Genomic DNA, 21,792 nt, shown 5'->3' with positions numbered 1-21,792 from the left:
GTAAATGTGTTTTTTTTATAAAAAAAATAATAAGTTACTCAAAAAATGAATGAAATATAGATATAATTTCTTCTTTAAATATTTCATAATTCGTTCGATATCTGCAAATAATAAAAAAATATATAAAAAAATAATTATAAAAATAATTTTACTGGGAAAAAATAATAATAATTAAAATAGCAATAGTAATAATAGCAAAACTAATAATAATAGTAATAATTACTATATAACAGCAATAAGCAATTCATCCTAAAAATTGTGTAAAATTATATTTAACTGCTTTGGCTAATAAATAATATTTTTAGCCGATAATATTAGAGATGACTTAATATAATAATATTAATATTAATATTAATAATATTTATTTATTATTTTATAATTAATCTTATTGCAATTTTTTTATATTCTTTTTACAACTTTAATATATTATTATAAAGTATTAATAAAAATAATGAAGTATAATTAATTTAATGGTAATATTAAATTCATTCAATAGTTCAAATTTTTTCAACCGCAAAGTTCCAGCGAGATTAGAATGCTTGGCTTCTTCAGTATTCGTTAAAAGTCTTGCGATCCGTTTTTTCTTTGCTAAACTCCTAAAATACCAATTTTATTAGTAATAACTTTATAATATTAATAAGCTTATAAATAATAATAATAAAAATAGTAATTTAGATAATAAAAAAATAACAACCAACCAGGACTCTGTATTCAAGTTCTGGAAAGCCGTTATAGTGCTGTTACTCACGTGACTTCGGGTCAATATTTTTCGATGGTCCACATGCTCAACGGACTTCTCTCCCTCTACGACGCGTGGCCCGTCGCCAAGCTCAGATACAATAAGTTTTCTAGCGAAAAAAAATTAAGTGCAGCATTCATTTTTATACTTTTTTTTTTTAATATTATGAACACTATTATAAACGTTATCAAAAAATTTAATTTTTTAATAATATTTTTATAAATTTCAAATCTTTTATATTTTTATATATTAATACTTTTCCACATTAAAAAAGTTTTCTGGACATTCATCTTCTTTTCCTTCGTAAATCATATTTTCAAGTACTTTGCAAGCTGCCTTCAAGCTGAGCATAAAACTTTTCACGTCCTCTACGTTGGGCCGTAACCATTGAGAAAATTCTTCAGAAATATTTTCAGTGTCTGTCCAGGTGGGCGGTATAAAGGGATACGACTTGATATGAGTGGAACAAATATTGAGATAATTTAAAAGTTCTTCACTTTCCACAGTTTTTCTGTAAATATTAAAAAGTTTTTATTAAAGTCTATTTAAAAATGTTGTGCAAAAGAATTGTTTATAATATTCATAAAAAATAGTAAAAAATTTTCAACTCTCCATTACTATTATCCTTATTGTTGTTGTTTTTTTCTTTTTTTTATATTCAATGAACTTATTATAAATATGAATACAAGTAAGTAAAAATAAAAATATAAAAAAAATATAAAAAAGAGGATAACAAAAAATAATAACACACTTAAAAAAAATTAACTAAAAGTAAATATAAAGTACAACTTTTCTAGTAAAAATTCTTTTTCTAACATAAAAATATTGCAAAGTTTATAAATTTTAAAGTATAAATATAATTAAAAATATTTATAATAATAATAATAAACCTCCAAGATAATAATAGTTCATTATAAGTTTTACTCGATATTATGGAATGCTGCAAACTGTACAAATATATATCAGATATGGAGTTTCCGAACTCACATGCACTGACTTTAAGCATATTTATGAGCTTAAATAATAATAATAAGAATAAATAATAAAATAATTTAAATAATAATAAAACTTCTGCAAAGAACTTGAAAGCAATAAACTTTTTATAATGATAGGTATCGATATCTAAAAATAAATATAAAAGAAAACAATAAAAAGTTATTGTTTTCTATTAAGGCAAAAAGCGTTACCTGCTAACAATTTTCTTATTAAAAGTTTCAAAACGTAGTCGTTGTCCAATAAGAGCAGCTGAAGTTTGGGTTCATTTTTTAGTTCTCTTTCAAAATAACTAGAGAGAATATATAATAATGATAGTAATAGTAATTATAATAATATAAAAAGTTAACAGGCGAAAGGAAAACAGAGAGCGTAGTTGTTCACAATAGCGATGAGGCAAAGTAGTTAAAAAAGTACTGCCAATTTCTTTACTACAGAAAAAACCGAGTTTTGCATTCATTATAAAGTCTGTAAGCATATACTGAAAATAATAACAATAGTACTAATAATAATAACGATAATAACGAAAGTTTACTTTGTAACTTTCGGTAAAAGTAGAAAAACAAAGTTCGTAAGAAGTGAAGCGATCAAGCAGATAAGCAAAAGAGCTGGAATGAAGGAAAAAGCGATATGCCGGATTGATACACACTTTCTCAATAATATCGTCCAAATAAACGTGCGGGGGCTATATATAGATACAAAGGTACCTAATTAGTGGTAAAAAGCAACATTGTATTTTTACTTCTCATGAATTGTTATTATTACTATTATTATTATAATAATAATAATTATTATTATTATTATTATTTGTAAGGAATTATTATTATTATTAAGAATAACTTTATAAAAATATATATAAATTAATTAAAAAAAATTAAAAATAATAATAACGTGAAGGCCGAACTTTTCCGTAGCAAGCAAGGAAAGAATATGCCCTAAAAATCGTTAAAAGTAAGATTTGAAAAAAGCAAATTTAAATTTTATAGAATCAACTTTTTTTTTTAGAAGTATAATTCGTATATATTATTAATAATAACATTAATATTATTATGATAAATACCAGGATACTTCTGAACCACATTTTGTAGCAAAGGAACATTAAATACGAAAACAAATTTGACATCCGGTTGCATTATACTAATGATTTCAAAAAAATAAAAATTATAATAAATAATAATAAATATTTTTTAAAAAATTAAAAAAAAAATTGAAACCTGCACTGCGTTAGGAATTCACAAACGGCCTGCACACTAAAAGTTTGCAAATCTTCAAATAGAATAACGATAGGAATAACGTTTTTGGCTTCGAAGTATCGCTTTTTATACCTAAAAATTTCAAATTTTCATTAATTATAAAAAAAATACTTAGATTTAAATATTTTATGTAAAATTAAATTATTAAAAAATAATATTATTTAATAAGTTAAATTAAAAATAAAAAAATAACTAATAAATTTTCATAAAAAATATAAAGATTTTTATTATAATAATAATTTTTTAAAATAAATGATATAATCGATAGAGAATTTAAATTTTAAATTACAAAATATAAAAATTTAAATTAAAAAATATATAAAATTAATTTAGTTTAAAATAATTGAAAATAAATACAAAAATTTTATATTTATAATAATCTAAATTAAAAATGATTACCAAGATGATAAGTAATTAATTTCTCGTTTACTAGCTTTTAAGTCGTACTGAAATTCCTTTTCATGCTTTAAAATTTTTTAAATAAGCAGTAAATTAAAATAAATTAAAGATTTTTTGGATGAAATAATGATAAAATGACCATTTAAAAAGGTTTTGAGTTTTTTATTTAAAATTATTAATAATAAAATTGAGGCTAAAAAAAATTAATAATTAAATAAAAATATTAAAATTTATATAACCTACTTGTAAAATCTATAAAACTTTTCTGAAGAAATTATAAGAGTACTTTTTACTTATTAATAACTTCTTATTAACTTTTTAGTGAGAATATTAATTTTTATAAGTTATGATTAAAAATTAAAAAAGGTGCAATAAGTTATAATAGAAATTCAAGATTGTTAGAAATAAGTTTAATAAGTGGATTACAAATTATAGAAGATAATCAAAGTATAAAAAAAAATAAAAAACTGTTATATTTATATAATTTACTTCGCAGGCTAAAACTTGTAAAAGAACATTTCTCACGATGGCCGTTAACGAAGGATTTTCACTACTAATAAGCCTTACCAAATGCAAATGCTCGTGGTTCTTATTTTTAAAATTATGCAAAAGTAAAAAATAATATTTAACGTAATCAAAATAACTTATATGATTATTTAAAAAAAAAATTTAAATAAAAAACCTTAAGATAATCACACAAAAGGGTGAGAATCAATTTATGATCAACTAAATTAAGCCCTAAAGCGAGTTTTTTTTTAAAAAATCTTTAAGAAAAAAAAGATGAATAAAAGTACCAGTAGAAAGGATGACGGTTGGAATTTCCTGTTTTGGAAGTTCCAAAAAACGGCTACTTTCATCGCTTTGAAAAATAAATTCTTTTATTTTCTCAAAAATTTTTAAATTCAAGTTCATTAAGGAATCCTTTCATGTTGAATTTTGAATTTATTATCACTCAGAAATCAAACAAACTAATAAAAAAAAGAAACCGAAATTGTCTTCTCAAAGTTTTCTTTAATTTCATTATACGCTTCGTAACGGCCCTTTGCGTACTCGTCGTCGTCATCTTCAAATCCAAAATATTTATAAATTTCTAAAATTTTTATTTTGAAATTATAAGAGCGCCTGAAAAAAAAAAATAATCTTCTCCTTGGCTTTATTACCATCTGCATAACCAGCAGTAGGTGGAGAATAAAAACTAAATTTTACAATTCGTTCTTGTTCAGATAATTCTTTATATTCGTCATACATACTCTTTCTCACTCACAAATAGTCTTAATAAAAAACTTTTTTTTTATTTAAAGGGTTGGAGGTATACAAAAAGCAGCCTTAATACATCTGTATCAACATTTTATTTTTCTATTAGAAAGGCTAGCAAACCTTTACATATTAATAATAGATATTATCTAGTAAAAGTTTATTTAGCGACTGGGGGCTCCTCCCTTCATGGTGAGAGCTCATGATCGGAAAGGCCTGCATGGCAGAGGTGCTTGCCGGTGTTTCCAGGTGACCTCGGGTCTTGTACCCAAGGCCGCCTCTCACGGTGGTGGTTTTAAGTAGTTTTCTGCCATACTAAGCCAAAGGGCGAGTGTCCGGCCCCGATATTTTCCGCTTTTTCAGTCCTTCGGACAGTCATTGTAGCTCTATAAAGAGCGTACACTGGTGGGCACTCGTGCCTCAACCCCTGCGGAAGAGGGGAATTCAAATTAAGCGTTTTGAGATCTGAAGAAAACTGGCAGTGGTGTGCCTGTGCTAAAAAATAGTTTATAACGTGAATTATATATATATTCTCTTTGAGTTGGAAAAAAATTATCAGATAAACTTTTTATAATATATTATAAAAAGCTAAAAATATAGTAATAAATATATATACCGTTTTTTAATAAGTAAAAAAAATATCTCTTCTTTAAAATCCTTTTTTCTTAAATAAATATAAGTGAAGAACGTTTAAATAGCTTTATATTGTTCAGTGAGAAAACGTTAAAAATATCATTTTTAATAACTTTTACATAAATCGTCAACAGTTATGACTTGTTCTTAAGAACTATTTTTATCATTTTCTTTAAGCGAATTTAATATAATTAGTTTATTTACACCTAAAGCTGCTTATTTTAGTTTTATTACTTAAACTTAATATAAGTTATGCTTCGTTTTTCTTAATTTTATAATTATCAACTTGTTATTAAACTTTTATATTAAATTAACTCGATACTAAATCAACGTAACTTATATATAGCATCCTAGATTAATATAGTTTCCAAATTATTTTTTATTATTATTGAAGTTGAACTGCAAATTTGTAACTTCATTGTAATAGAAAAATTTAATTTTCTTAAATTTTAAATAAATTGAATTTTAAAGTGCTGTAGTGTTTTTAATCTACTGTTTATAATATTATATTCTTAAGGAAAAAGTCATTATAATTCTTGTAAATCTTGTAGAGATGGTTTCAATGAAATGTAAAAAAAAACTAACTTTAAAAAATTTATATTTTATGTCATTAATATACTTTACTGTAAATTCTGTTAAAGTTTTGTTAAATAACTTTTTCCTATACTTTACTTATGTGCCTTATAAAAGTAATATTAATAACAAAAGTCTTCTTTTAGGTTAAAAACAAAATATTTTTATATTTAGTGGTTCTTGTTTAGAACAAATTCGTATTGATTTATACAATCTAAATAAATACTTTTTGCCAATACTAAATACTATTATAACAGCTAATTATTATTATATATAATTTTATGTTCCGTAAATTCTAAATAAAAGAGAAAACTTAAATGTGTCTGTTTATAATACTCTTTGTATTTATAAAACATAGATACATAATTACTTTCTTTTCAGCTTATATTTATTTTTTATTTCTATTTCTTTTCTTTATAAAATTATTAAAAGTTCGTAAGTACTAATTAAAAAAGTTTAAGTTTGTACTTATTACTAAATTCATTCATTTCTTTTATTATCGCAAATTAACTTTTTATTTCTTCCAACTTATCGCATTTTTACTTTTTAAAATTTTTACTACCTATATAGTAAACGTTCCTATTTTAAAACCCTTACATTTATTATTTTTTATTCTTACAACAGTATAAATTATATACAATATTAGGAAATTGCAAGTATAATAAGAAAAAAAAAATAATTACTTTAAAAAAAAAACTTTTATTGCCACTTAACATGGACAAGTTGGTTGTAAATTAAAACTAACCAAAAATATACTGAACAATATTTGCATTTATTAGCTTTTAAACAGGCATAAATATACAAATTAGTAAGCCTTGTAATTATAAAGACATCCTCTTATAACTTGTAATTTTCTGCTATAAATAATTTTTTAATCAGTATATTGATTATATCATTAACCTTTAAATATCATTGTAATTTATTTTTCTCTTTCAAGTTCTTGTTTTATGAAGATTCGAAAAGCTCCGCACTTTATAATATAGTCCATAATTTCGAGAGCTGCTTTCAGATGGGCCATAAAATATTTAAAATATGTAATCAGTTCCTCGAGATCAACACCTTCAGTAATTTCGGTATCAAAATTTCTAGTTTATAAACATATTTAGTCAAAACATTATAGAAGGTTTAACCTTCCATTTCCGCATATTAAAATAACTTTTAGAGATAAATATATTTTTTTTACAATTATTATTTTCTATAAAAAATCTACAACTGTTAATAATAAAATTTACTATAATAAATGGCTAGTTAATTCCTATAAACGTTAGATACCTGGGACACTCAAGTCTTTTACAAATTTATGTATCTTTAATATATTATTATAATATATATTAATGTCATATTGTTTTATATTTAAGAATGTTTTTTAAAGCATTATTATGTGCAAATAAAGCTTTAAGCTAAACACACTTGTTACGTCTTCTGGCCTCTCCCACTTGCAACAGTAAATGGCCGTAGAAATACTCAAACCCTCTTTTGCATAAGTTTGCTACTTCTTTATTTAGAGTTATTAATCCGGGCGGATCCTTCAGGATGAATCTTTTCATTAATCGATTCGCCTATCATTTAGTAAGAATGAATTATTACTAACCTGAGCAAACAAACTTTTTTTATGCATACTGCACCGCCTTCGCTGCTTCTTGAAGCGTCTTCAGTGAATATTTTTCAGAACACAGAAAAGAGTAAGCCTTCTTATAATCGAGCGCTTGCTCGTAAAAATACAAATTCTCTTCTTCGTGGTTCTGGATCATAAAGGCTAGAAAGCGGGATCGAAGAAATTCATTATCCATGTAAAACCAAAAAAGTTCTTCGATGGTTAACCTTTTTTTTTAATGAAGGGAAGCAGACATAAATAAAACTATAAACAGGTGGTAACATTTTTACTAAAACTTTACCTATTTCGCTTTTTAAATGGGAAACAATAACTGCACATCCTTCGAAACATTAGTATTACAAAATAATGGGTAGCAATGATAAAAAATTGTATAAAACGGTATTACAATGAATTTTAATGAATTCTACGTCTCTACAGTTATTTCCCTTATATACTAAAAGGCCTTAAACAAAAGATTTTTTTTATTCTGAAACTTCAAGTGAAAAAAAAAAGCTTATAATTTCCGACCAAGTTCGTTATAATGAGTTTAATAATAAAGTTGTGGTGTCACTTTATATATAGAATTTATGGTAGAATTTATGGTACATATAATATTACAGATGCTTTCAGTTTCTTAAGTCATCTGTTGCTTAAATTTTTATATAAGGGACTTACTAAAAATAAAATCATACTAGCTTTGGTTATTGGTAATATCTAAAGTTACATTCCCCCTCTAATGGCAAACGTTAAACTTAAATAAACACTATTTCTCCTTTTTAAAAAAAAAATTTCGTAAAATAAACCATTTATAAAAGTTTTTAAACAAATTTATATTATAAAAATGATTGAGACTATACAAAAAGGGGAGTTATATTTTTTTGTTAAAATTAAATAATTGACATATAAATTTATGATGACGCAACTAAAGGGCTACTTAATCTTAACGTCTCACTTTTAAAAGTCGTTATCTGCATTATTCGTCCATAAAAAAGGAAAGGCCTCATTTAGTTATGAGCTATATATATTTCATATAGTTGACTCTGTGCTCTTAAAAATTATAGTCGGTTGTTATAGGTTCTATGATAATATTTTATAAATCCATTAAGCTTTTGCTATTGTCACAGTATAAATTAAATAGTTTTCTTAAATTATACAAAGAAGGGTTTACACACAATTTTTTCTTGGCAGTAAACGCCCATTTAAAAATAAATTTAAAGAGGTAACGCATCTTATATTTTTATTAAACACAGTGTACGCTCGTATGTGAGAATATTTAGTAATAATTTCAAAATTTTCAAGACGGATACTTAAAGCTAATACTCTTTATACCAAGCCGTACTATAAATCCTTCACCTCCTGCTCGATTCTTACATGATAAATGTTTAACTTGTGGTATAAAAACTGCTAAGCTTAGTAGTGATCATAAATTTGATGGAAGCAATTTAGAAGAACTAGAGATTAAAGACTTCTGACTTATTCCTCGTTTTATTTAAATTGAGGGGAGAAAGCTCTGAGGTAAAATCGGTGAAAACAAGCGTCTCACAGTATCCTTCCTTTTATTTTTGTTGAAAAAGTACCCTATTAGTAACGTTTCTTAAATAAAGGACCTATGAGAAAGCATCCTTAAAGAAACCACCATTAATAAAACCATTAGTTTATTAAACCTGGTAAACACTAACAAGCTAAGCAACGAACATAAAATTAATAAAATTCTTTCTTTTTAGATTTAATTTTTTATTATATTTATACTTTTTCTTTTGGCATTGGCATATTTTCTTTCTTATATGTTCGGGACTTGTAAGAAACTCAAAACTCATGGTCTGAACGCAGATTAGTCTTATAAAGTAACTTTCATTAAACTAAAAAAAAATTTGAACAACCTTTATAGAAACTAATAATTTAAAATTTTTTATGTAATAATTAGTAATTAATTTGAATTAGCAATATTTAAAAACAATATTATAAATTAATTATTTAGAATAATACAGACATTACAGTTAGGGATATGTATACTATAATAGTTTATATAATGTAGTGTTTGAAGTTAAGTTAAGGAGCTCTTTTGTAATATAATTGTGGTAAAAGTTACTTTTATTAAAAATTTTTGAAAAATTTGCGCAGCAGTTGTGCGTTTGAGAAGCAAATATTACTTTTGTTTTCGGAGTTAAGACCTTATATTGCCCTAATGAAACCTTTTTCATTTTTTATATAATTTATCCCTTTCCTGAACTTAAGCTCTTTAGATTCAAATTTAAACACATAAAAAAGAGTTTAAAATTAATATAAGATATTGTTGATTAGTTTCTGCTGTATTTAAACTCCCAGCAAACGCCAATATTATCTTTAGCAGCTTGTGTTAATTTATATCCTCTATTATTTAACCAAGCTGCAAGTTTTTTAAAATAAACTCTTAAAATAATCATGAAACTTCGTAAATCATACGTTTTAATTTTTAATATCGTAACTAACATTGGAAAATTGTTAATGTTTTCTTTTTTACAAAATGCGAAGTAAATACTATGTAATATTGTGAACTTTCCAGTAATTGGTAAGCCTCCGCCGTTAACTCTAAAAGACTTCCATTCGAGGGGATTTCATCTAACGCAGATCGCTAGAAGCGTACGACGATCGCCACACCCCCTGCGCTCTCCACTAAAAATAAACGGATTTGAAAAATGCGACTTCTTTTGGACATTTGAAGTGTGGCATAAATTTAAAAAATCGCATAAGTGTAATTGGTTCATTTAATGCAGAGAATTTTGTATTAAACTTTGTAATTGCCAGGTGGTTAAAGCTACCACAGGTGAAGTTTTCATTGTTATTATCGAATGCTATTGTTACATGTAAAATATACTATGAGGGTTGTTCAAATCGCAGCAACAATACATAGAAAAGTGGGTGAACACGTGTATGGCTATATTTTTTAACGTGCTCTGGCCAGTTTGCCTGCCGGTAGTGCTTTTGGGGGAAGTAAAAGTTAAATAAATACGTTTCTCATTTTTTTTAATTACTTTTGTTATAAGTATATTATTTCCTGCAATATGCCAGTTCTCGGAGCTAATAATTTGTGAAATTAACTAAATTTTTTGTAATTAATAAGGGGATCTTAGTAAATAATAAACGTTCTCGAAAAAGTTTTAATAAAGCATTGAAGTTGCCAAATATTTTTGTGAAAAATTTTGCAAAATTAAGAACGAAGTAATTTTTTTTTTACCTTTTAAATAGTATAGTAATATATATGGGAGAAAATTACTTAGAATTTTAAAGCTTGAGTTCACATTTATCTAAAAAAATAGAGCAAAGAAAATTTTTCCTTTTCTTTTAATTTGTTTTAAATTACTTTTTACTGACTTTTTAGAAAAGATGATTGAAAGCTACCTTTCTAAATGTTAAATCTTGACCCGGCCGCGTTTGTTGCAATTTTAGTTCAATTTCTCTTACTGTAACAGAAATGGAACAAAGACACTACCAGTTTACTTAATAAAAGTTTCTTTTTATTGAGTATAAATACTATCCAAAGTTATTAAAAAAAACCACTTTTTTCAAAAACTGCTTTTATAATTTTTTAAAGAAAAACTATTAAATTTAAGTTATTTCCATAAAAAAATATGTTGTATGCGTAGAAGAAAAGAGGACTTTATTAAAGTTGTGCAGGATCTAGAATTTCCTTAAGCAGTTCAAAGAAACTATACTTAATTTCGTAAAGTGTATTTAATTGAAAATAATGATAATAAAAAAGTTTGGTCATATAAAATTAATAAATATTTTAAGTTTAAATTGAAACAAACAAGAAGCATATAGGCACTTCACAACTAATGAGTCAAGTCTTACCACATGTAAAGACAGAAGGATCTTTTTGATTTTACTGGCCGTCTTCTTGTGCCGATAATTCCTTTCAATTTTTTTCCTTAGAACTTATGCTCTTTTTTTTTTTTGCACGAGAACAAAGATTTCAGCAATAACATTTAAATATTTTGACTTTAGTATTTTCGATATAATATCTATTAAAAAAATTAGATATTTTTATAAGAATCTTAGTATCTTTCAAAATGTCTCAAAAGCGCAGAATTGAGTTGAATGATTTACATAATAAAAAGGCTTCTAGCATTAATCCTTTAACGGGTAATTTAGTAGCTTTTAATTTTATTAAGAGAGTATCAGATTTGAATATGGTTATATATATATATATTTTTCAAATCGCTTACAGGGTTGCCCTTTAGGCAAAAATACTATGAGCTTTTAGAAAAAAGAATGGCATTGCCTGTTTGGAAACAAAAAGATGAGTTTATAAAGAAATTTAAAGACAATCAATGCCTTGTGCTGGTTGGAGAAACTGGAAGCGGGAAAACTACTCAGATTACTCAATGGTGCATTGATCTTAATCCTTTGTACAGGTGGTCATCTTAATGCTATCTTTTTTATGGATTAGCTAACAAATTATTATAAATAAATTATAGCTGTATTTAATATGCCCTATATATTATATATTTTAGTTTTCTTATTTATATTAATTATACATACTTTTATTTTCCTTACAGTAAGTGATAGTTTTTATTAGTATTATTAAACATACTTATGTTATTATAATTTATAGTGGTTTTCATCTTTATTTATATTATATATGATATTAATTTTAATTTATTAAACTTATTATTAGATATATAAAGGTTATAAATATTATATACTTATTTTTCATTCTTTTGATTTTTTGTAATAATAGTTATAATAAAATGTTAATAATTTTTATTGCATACAATTTTTTTTGCCCATAATAATTTTGTAGAGGAAAAGGGATGATTGCCTGCACGCAACCACGACGCGTGGCGGCCATGTCTGTAGCAGCACGTGTTGCTGAGGAAATGGACGTCAAGCTTGGCGAAGAAGTTGGTTATAGCATTCGCTTTGAGGATTGTACTTCTTCAAAAACTAAACTCAAATATTGCACTGATGGTTATTTTTATATAATAATAATAATAATTATATTGAAGAAGTTATTTTAATTTAGAAAAGTATTAAAAAATTATTTAACTATTAAAAATTTAAAAATTGAGAATCGGTTACACTCGTTTTATCATTTTATTATTGTATAATGATTATATTTTCCAAAGGCTATAACTAATATAGTGTAAGTAATACTATACACCGAAAATTTAAAATAAGTAGAATTATATATTTATTATATTTATTAACAGTTTATTATTATTACTTGAAATAAAAGATTTAAGAATTATTTGCTTTACAAACTTTTTATTAGTAATAGTTGATTATAAATTTTTTATTGTTTTTTATAGTATATTCTTTTGTTTTACTCCTTATGTTATTATTATCTATTATTTTTTAATTATTATTAATACAAGTTTATTTTTATTACAATAAATATATTATTAAGTCCTTTATTATTGTTATCTTTTACTTTTTAGTTATTACTATTTTTTCTAATTATGATTATACATAAATAGTTAGTATTATAATACGTATAAATTTTTTATTACAACAATTATTATGCAAGTCTTTTATTATTATTATTTTAGTTATAATATTTATTATAATTATTCTACATAAATAGTTATTATTATTCTTTTATTACTTATATTACATAAAATGATTATTATTATGGAAGTCACTAATTGTTATTATTTATTAATTTTAGTAATTATTATTTATTATTATTTACTATTTAGTTATTATATAAATGGTAATTATTATTTAAATAAAATTTTTTAGTTTTATTTTTTTATTTTTTGCTTTAATAAGATCATTATTGTTCCAAGCAGAAATATATTTTTTACAATTATTATTTATAATCAACTTTAGTTTTCAATATTTTAAAGAATTAAATTGTTCTAAAAAATTAAGAAAAAAAAAAATTACTAAACTGGTGTTTTTTTGTTTTTGTTTGATACATATTAATAAATTGTAGCTATTAAACTATACAGGCATTTTATATTGTTTTTATTGTTTAAAAATTTTTTTATCTTTATTAATGTTTTTTTAGTTAGTATTCTTTATTTTACTATAAATCGAGTGGAATAAATTTAAAAAGAAAGGTTTAGCCAGAAAAAAAATAATAGAGAAAAAAGTTATCAAGAATTTATAACAGTATTGAATAACTTTTTGGCAAGGAAACTCACTCACTCAGTAGAAATTAAAAATACTAATTTTATTATCTGGTTCAGTAATAATTATAAATTTGGACATTTTTGTTAAATTTGTGCAAGTTATTAGGAGAAGCAATTTACTATTTTTTTGCTTATTTGGTTCGATATGTGAGGCGAATTGAATATTATAGTTAAAACTGTACCCTTATTAAAGACGTAGCTTTGCTTGTTGGTTAATTTGTTTAAATTGTTCTTTTTTAATTATACTGGAAATTATATTGCTAACTTTTATTATTAAATGCGACAAATTTGTGTTATTTTCCTGAATTTTGTAAAATAATTTGTAATATGGAAGCAATTTAATTTAAGTTAAAAGCAAAATTGGATTTTTTATTATTTGTTGTTTGATGCTAATTAGATACAAAATAACTGTTTTTATTTTAATCGGTTCGATTGATAGGCATAACTGAACATTTTTATCTGAGTTGCATACATTTTTACTTAATAATGCGCCAGTTTTAAATATAAACAACCTTTATTTGGCTTTTTTGCTATTAAATTTTTTATTTATTATATTTTATGTTTTACGCTCATTTTTATGAGAAATTTCTGCTCTACGACTATTTTAATATATTTATAATTATGTATTATATAAATAATAACTATTTCATAACTTTTGTATGTAATAATTCATATATTTTATATATTTTTCTAATATAAATTTTCTAATACTAGTTTAGTAATGTAATTTTTTTTATAGCAATGTAAATAAAATTTTTAGTCGCGTATATTTATAATATACATAGAAAACTATTAATTTATAAAAAGTATAATCTATTGTCTAATATAATTTTAAAAATAATTATATATATAAAATTTTAAGAAATAATAACAATAATTAGTAATACGTTAAAAAAAATTATAAAAAATATAAATTATAACTTTTTATAAATTAAAAGAATATCTATACTTATTTGTCTTATTAAATAAAAATTTATTGATGATTATAAATAATTTATTAGTTAATAAAGAAGTATAATATATTTTATTTAAATTTAATTCTGTGTATTATCGACTCATTTTTAATAGTTATAATTTTTCTATTTTTTAATAACTTATCGACTTTCTTATATTGTTTTTATCATTAATTTGATTAAATTATAATTATAGCATTATTAACGAATGAATTTTACTGTAAACTGTTATTTTTTTACTTTTAGGGGTTGGACTTACATTTTATGTGTAATGAATATTAATATAATCATATTACTTAATTTTATTTAAATAATTAAATGTTTAATAACTTTTATATTTTTTTAAGTTAATTTCTTATGAATTACTTTATTATTATTTTTTAAGTTTATATTATTATTATTGTTATTAATTAATGAATTTGTTTGGGTAGAAAGAAGGTTTTATTTTTTTTTTTCTGATATTAAAAATTTAACAATTTTTATTTATATTTTACTATTTATTAAGAATATAATAAATTTAAAGGAAATATTTAAAACACTTCAAAAAAATTAAAATTTTTAATAAAAAACCAGTAATGCAATATTAAATATAATTATTAACAATTTTTAAACATGATTGGATGATAAAATTATCTCTTTAAATTAACCAATAAACGATCAGGAATGCTTCTTAGGGAAGCCATGGCGGATCCATTACTCGAGCGTTACAGCTGCGTTATTCTTGATGAAGCACATGAAAGGACGTTAGCAACTGATGTTTTGATGGTATATTAAATAATTATAATAAATAAAAATATATTAATAATTATCACGAATTTATCAAATAATAATAATTGTGATAGATATTATAAAACCGATTTTTATATCTTGTTTAGAGTGACCTATTGTTAGTTATGAAGTAATAGTAATATGTATAAATATATATCTAAAAATATATAATTTATTTTTTGAAACTCTATTATTGCTAATTATAAAGTTTAATAATAATACTAAATTAATAATACCTAAATATATAAATGCGTCACTTCATTTTTTTATATTTTTACTTACTTCTATCAAAAGTTAATTAGTTATTATGTTTAATATATTTGGGACTATCATTTTCGTAGTATTTATTGTTCTATATTGTTACAACAAAATTTTATTATTTGTATAGACTTTTTAGTATTTTATGTTTTTTATAATTTATATTTATTATTCGTATTAAATTAAAGACTAATATATTTATTACTAATTTTTTTTGTTAAATATTATTAATATTATTATCTGATGCTGATTGTCCTCGTTTGGTTTCTATTCTGTTATATGCTACCTATTTTATCTTGTAAATTAACGTCAGGCACTAACTATTATTATTTGGCTCCCATTTTGTTATTTGCTACCCATTATTCATTATTACATTTTATAAGTCGCTAAATTATTTGGCTCTATAACATTGATTGCTTCTTAATATTATTTTTCTTCTACATTATATTATAATTAGGCACTAATAATTATTATTTGGTTTCTATTTTATTAATTGCTACCTATTTTCCAATTATATATCATTTTATTATTAGGCGCTAATTATATATTTATTGTTTGCTTATTTTATTTTGCAACTTTATTATTATTAATTGGTACTTAATAATATTAATGTTAGTTGTTTATGAGTTTTCGGGTAGTAATTAATGTATTTACTATAATTCGTAGGTACAGTTTGTGTAGGAATACTTCACTTCTTACTTTTATTTTGTATCAACGATTGATTTTTTTTTTATTAAAATTTTAGTTTTAGCTTATTTATTGTAACTGGACTCTTGAAAAAAGTTATAAAACAAAGAAATAAAAAATTATAGTAAATAACAACTTTTAATGAAAAAATAATTATAATAAAATTAAAAGCATTTTAATTATATATTGTGACATTTTATTATATCTTACTTGTATCCTCTTTTTTAACTTGTACACATCATCTGTGATTTAGTAGTATTTTGGTATTGGTTTATTTATAATTAATTTTTGGAACCTACAGACTTTAAAATTGACTATAAATTAATTATTAATTTGGTCTTATTTTTATTATTGGGATATTTTTTGACAATTTTTCGAATTTTTTTCGTCAGTTAACTTTTTTTTAAGATATTTTCTATAAATATATATAAATGAATTGAAAAATAATGAAAAAAATTACAAAAAGTATATATTTTTTTATTAATAAAAGTTTTATTATTATGTTAGGGATTATTAAAGGAAGTTATGGAACAACGAAAAGACTTGAAACTTGTGGTGATGTCGGCCACTTTAGATGCTGAAAAGTTTCAGTCTTACTTTAATGACGCTCCTCTCATGGTAGTTCCAGGTTTTTACTTATTATTCTTGTTATTATTATGATTATAGGTTTATATATTATATATTATAAAATTGCTATTATTATTATTATGATATCAATATATATATGCTTATTACTTTTATTTACTGTTATTATTATTATTATAACCAATTTTTATATGCTTTTACATTTATTATTATTATTATATTAATATTTTATACACTTTTACTTTTATTTATTATAATTATTTTAATATTTTATATGCTTTTACTTTTATCATTACTGTTATTATAACAATATTATATATGCTTTTTACTTTTATTTATTATTATTATAACATTATATTATGCTTTAACCTCTATTGTTATTATAATAATGTTTTAAATCATTCACTATTATATTATTATGATTTTATTAACAACACAATAATTATAAATTTCGTACTATAAGCTTTTTTTATATATATGTATATATTAAACAACTTAATGCTTCTGTGTTTTTTTTATTTACTTTTAATTATATTTTTAAACAAGAATATATACTTTTACTTTTATTTATTATTATTTTTTTTTAATTATAATTTTTTGAATGCATTTATATTCATTATATTATTCAAAACACTATATATATATAGTTTCTTTTATAAGCTTTTGTTTATTTTTTTTTACTCTTTGGTATTTTTTTTTAAAATATTATATATTCTTCTACTTTTTTTATTTATTATTTTATTTAACACAATTTATGTATAATTAATTTTTTCTATAAATTTTATTATCATTAAGTATATTTACATGCTATTATTTTTATATATTTTTGTTATTTTACTTTTTTAAATAATTATTATTATTCCATTTATAATTATTAATCTTTTTTTATTATAAATTTTATTATACAAAATTTTTTATTTATTATAATATTTATATATTATACATGCCATCATTATTATTTTAATTCTTTATTAACACTATTACAATTGTTATTTATAATATTTTATTATTATTATTATATATATTATGTTATTATATTTTTTATTTATTATTTTTATTTATATTCATATTATTATCGTTAAATAAGTTACTATTATTGTTTATATATTATACATTACATATATGCTTTTACATTATATACTTTTAATTAATTCCTATATGTACTATATATTAATATTTTTTAACTGTTACGACTATTATTAATTTTTTTTTATTTATTATATATTTTTTTTATTTATTACTATTATCTTTGCTATTACTTTTACTATTATATATTATTATTTATTTAATTATTATATTTATATTGTTCTTATTATCCTTTATTGTATTATTCGTTTGTTATTTATTATTATTATTATACTTTTTATTAATTATTTTTATTATTACGTTCATTATATTTTTTATTTTTATATAATTATTATATTTTTTTATTAGTTTTTTATTATTAATGTTATTAATTATTATTATTACATTTTACTATTATTATAATGTTATTATTTTTTATTATTGTTTATTATTATTATTATAAGGACGTACCTTCCCAGTAGAACTTCTCTATACAACTGAGCCTGAACGTGACTATTTGGCTTCTGCTATTAGAACTGCCGTGCAAATTCATTTGTGTGAAGGTTCTTTTTAATTTTTTTCTTTTTTTTTATTGGCTTATTTATTTATTCATACACTGATTAATTTATCTATATCCTTTTCATTGGTTAAGTATATAACTGATTTTTTTTACTATTTATTTATACTTTTTATACGTTTCTTATGATAATTATATAATATATAATTACTTTTTTTTAATAACTTTTATCTATACTTTTTTATATCTACAAACCTTTTTTGAAGTTTATTTTTTATTTATGGTTATATAATTACTACTATTTTTATTATTTTAATACTTTTATTTATAAGGCGAAGGCGATATTTTACTTTTTCTTACCGGAGAAGAAGAAATCGAGGACGCCTGCCAGAAAATCCGGAATGAAATTGCTGCGGCTGGCCCGGACGCGGGTGATTGTAAAATCGTCCCGTTATACTCTTCATTGCCGCCGAAATTGCAGCAAAGGGTCCAATGAAGCATTATCATCATTAATTTAATTATTTTTTATTTTTTATTATTTTATTATTTTTAAATTGTTTTTATTATCTATTTGTATATTTTTTATTGTAGTAATATTTTTTTATTATGTATTTATTAAACCAAAGTTTTGTATTCCGTTTAAATATTATATATTATATTTTATTTTATACTGTATTTTTTATATTATGTATATATTATTATTTTTTTTTAATTTATATATTTATTATTACTATTATTTTTATTTTTATATAACAATTTTATATTTTTTATTATATTATAAATAATTTTTATTATTACTTTATTTGATTTTATAATTTTTTATTGGTTGTATCATAACAATTCTTGTATATTTTTATACTACTATTTATTCATTAATATTTTTATTTTTATACAACATTTGTATATTTTTTATTGTTATTGTATTATTTATTTATTTTATTTTACAAATTTTCTTGTATATTTTACAAATTTTTTATAGTATAAATTTTTTTATCAAAAAATTATATTCGACATTAACTATATTTATTTATTTATTATTATAAATTTTATATATTCTTTATTTTTTACGATTATTATATATTTAATACAATTTATATATTATTATTACATATTTATTTATTATATTAATTGTTTATTATTATTTAGTTATTTAATTTTTTTTATTGCTCTTTTTAGGTTTTTGAAGCCGCCCCTCCCCACAAATCAAATGGTGCAATTTCCCGAAAGATTGTTGTATCCACTAATATTGCAGAAACGTCACTGACCATTGATGGCGTGGTATTCGTCATCGATCCAGGATTTGCTAAGCAGGTCCACTATTTTTTGTTGCGATAATATTATTACCAATTTTATTTTTATCACAAATATTCTAATTATTATTATCAATTCTACTAATAACTATAATTATTTACATATTATACTTAAAGAAATAGTATATTAATTATTTGTTATTATAAATAATTTTTTTTTGTAGACTAATATTTATTATTTATATATATGAACTGATGATAACTTTTTAAAAAAAGTAATTTATTTAAAAGTGGTGTTGAACTTTTCTAAAAATAATAATAATTATATAGTAGAACTACTATTTTTAATAATAAAATATAGTTAAAACAAATTCTTACAGGAAATAAAAAAATTATGAATTTTTTTATAGATAAATGTAATTTTATATTATTTTTTCAAACTTATTTTTATTATCTTTGCTATTAGTTTAGTATTAATGAATGTAATAATAATAATAATAATAATAATAATAATATAAAACTATTTTATTTATTAGAAAGTCTATAATCCCCGCGTGCGCGTGGAGTCTCTCCTAGTAACGCCGATTTCCAAGGCAAGCGCCAAGCAGCGTGCGGGTCGTGCCGGACGCACTCGGCCCGGAAAGGCTTTCCGGTTGTACACGCTTCACTCTTTCACCAATGACCTTCAAGAAAACACATATCCTGAAATTTTGCGGTCGAATCTCGGCGGAGTCGTCCTGCAGCTTAAAAAGTTGGGCATTGCCAACCTCGTGAGTTTTGACTTTATGGATCCGCCCGCACCAGAGACTCTCATGCGCGCTTTGGAATTGTTGAATTATTTAGGCGCTTTGGATGATGATGGTTATTATTATTATTATTATTATTATTATTATTATTATTATTATTATTATTATTATTATTATTATTATTATTATTATTATTATTATTATTATTATTATTATTATTATTATTATCAATATCATTATCATTATCATTATCATTAAGGAAACTTGACAGTACTTGGAGAGCAAATGTCCGAGTTTCCATTGGACCCGCAAATGTCTAAAATGTTAGTTTCGAGCCCGGATTTCCATTGTGCTGAGGAAATTGTGTCCATCTGCGCCATGCTGTCCGTGCCGAACGTGTTTCTCCGCCCGAACGATTCTAAGCGAGCCGCCGACGATGTCAAGGCTCAGTTCTGCCATGAAGACGGCGATCATTTGACTTTGTTGAAAGTTTTTCAGGATTTTAAGGAAAACGAGCTGAACTCTCGCTGGTGTTTTGATAATTTTTTGAACCAAAGGTTTCATTTATTTATTTATTTATTATTTTTTTATTTTATTTTATTATTATTAGATCTCTCAAGTCTGCAGACAATGTCCGTACGCAACTCGTGCGTATTCTTGAGCGTCTCGGTCTTTCTTTGAACAGCAGCGAATTCACTAGTTCCCAATATTTTGTGAATATCCGGAAGGCGCTTGTGTCCGGCTATTTCATGCAAGTGGCGCATGCAGGCAAGTCGGGCGAGTACATGACTATTAAGGATAATCAGGTTGTGCAATTGCATCCTTCGAAATCGATGACGAAGCGTCCTGAGTGGGTGGTTTACAATGAGTTTGTGCTCACTGGCAAGAATTATATCAGGACAGTCACGGACATCCGCCCGGAGTGGCTTCTTGATCAGGCCCCACACTACTACGATTTGGATAATTTTCCAAAATGCGCTGCAAAATACGCGTTAGCTCGACTGCTTGAGGCTCGAAAGCGAAAAACAAGCATCAATAATAGTAGTAGTAATTCTAGTAAAAGGGAGAAAGCCAGCCGTTGGGATTAATATTTAAAATTATTCACCATTGTTATTTGGATTGTATAAAAAAATGTATTTATAGTTTAATCTGACTAATAAACTTTATATATTATTAAGTTATTTTTTAATGAAACTTTTATATATTTTTTAAGTTATAGTACATACATATATTATTTAAACTTTAACACTTAAAAAAAATTTTAAGCGTGAGTTGAGCCAAATTCCTTTTGGTTATATCTTTTATAGTAATAGATAATTTGCAGATTTATAATGCTGGAAAATATTTAAGTCGGTATTAAGGAAAACTTCTAATAAACAAACTAAATAATTTATATCCAATAAATA

At 23.0% G+C, this 21,792-nt stretch overlaps 3 protein-coding genes across 3 annotated transcripts; 1 reads left to right on the top strand and 2 right to left on the bottom strand.

Moving 5' to 3' along the window:
- Positions 1-34: 34 nt before the first annotated feature.
- LOC135146413 (uncharacterized) lies at positions 35-2,138 on the bottom strand. The gene is made up of 8 exons (XM_064078579.1): positions 2,083-2,138; positions 1,927-2,024; positions 1,809-1,861; positions 1,630-1,754; positions 996-1,250; positions 699-848; positions 513-596; positions 35-101 (listed from the first exon to the last, which is right to left on the bottom strand). Exons 4-8 carry the CDS (start codon positions 1,743-1,745, stop codon positions 35-37), a joined length of 672 nt encoding a protein of 223 aa, XP_063934649.1. The 5' UTR covers positions 1,746-1,754; positions 1,809-1,861; positions 1,927-2,024; positions 2,083-2,138.
- A 53-nt stretch (positions 2,139-2,191) lies between these two features.
- LOC135146407 (uncharacterized) lies at positions 2,192-4,606 on the bottom strand. Its single transcript, XM_064078574.1, has 11 exons — positions 4,545-4,606; positions 4,371-4,474; positions 4,179-4,305; positions 4,067-4,122; positions 3,874-3,972; positions 3,385-3,449; positions 2,947-3,057; positions 2,793-2,869; positions 2,624-2,667; positions 2,268-2,417; positions 2,192-2,200 (listed from the first exon to the last, which is right to left on the bottom strand). Exons 3-11 carry the CDS (start codon positions 4,294-4,296, stop codon positions 2,192-2,194), a joined length of 729 nt encoding a protein of 242 aa, XP_063934644.1. The 5' UTR covers positions 4,297-4,305; positions 4,371-4,474; positions 4,545-4,606.
- A 6,873-nt stretch (positions 4,607-11,479) lies between these two features.
- Positions 11,480-21,493, top strand: LOC135146400 (putative pre-mRNA-splicing factor ATP-dependent RNA helicase PRP1). The gene is made up of 11 exons (XM_064078568.1): positions 11,480-11,560; positions 11,646-11,832; positions 12,222-12,388; positions 15,172-15,275; positions 16,731-16,851; positions 18,338-18,436; positions 18,723-18,877; positions 19,567-19,701; positions 20,177-20,501; positions 20,646-20,943; positions 20,997-21,493. Exons 1-11 carry the CDS (start codon positions 11,488-11,490, stop codon positions 21,472-21,474), a joined length of 2,142 nt encoding a protein of 713 aa, XP_063934638.1. The 5' UTR covers positions 11,480-11,487; the 3' UTR covers positions 21,475-21,493.
- Positions 21,494-21,792: the final 299 nt, after the last annotated feature.

This window comes from Zophobas morio, unplaced genomic scaffold (genome assembly GCF_036711695.1).
Source record: "Zophobas morio isolate AGI-343-1 ecotype UQ-CSIRO unplaced genomic scaffold, CSIRO_AGI_Zmor_V1 ptg000227l, whole genome shotgun sequence".
Taxonomy (NCBI): Eukaryota; Metazoa; Arthropoda; class Insecta; order Coleoptera; family Tenebrionidae; genus Zophobas; species Zophobas morio.
This window is presented reverse-complemented; position numbering and strand designations above follow the sequence as displayed.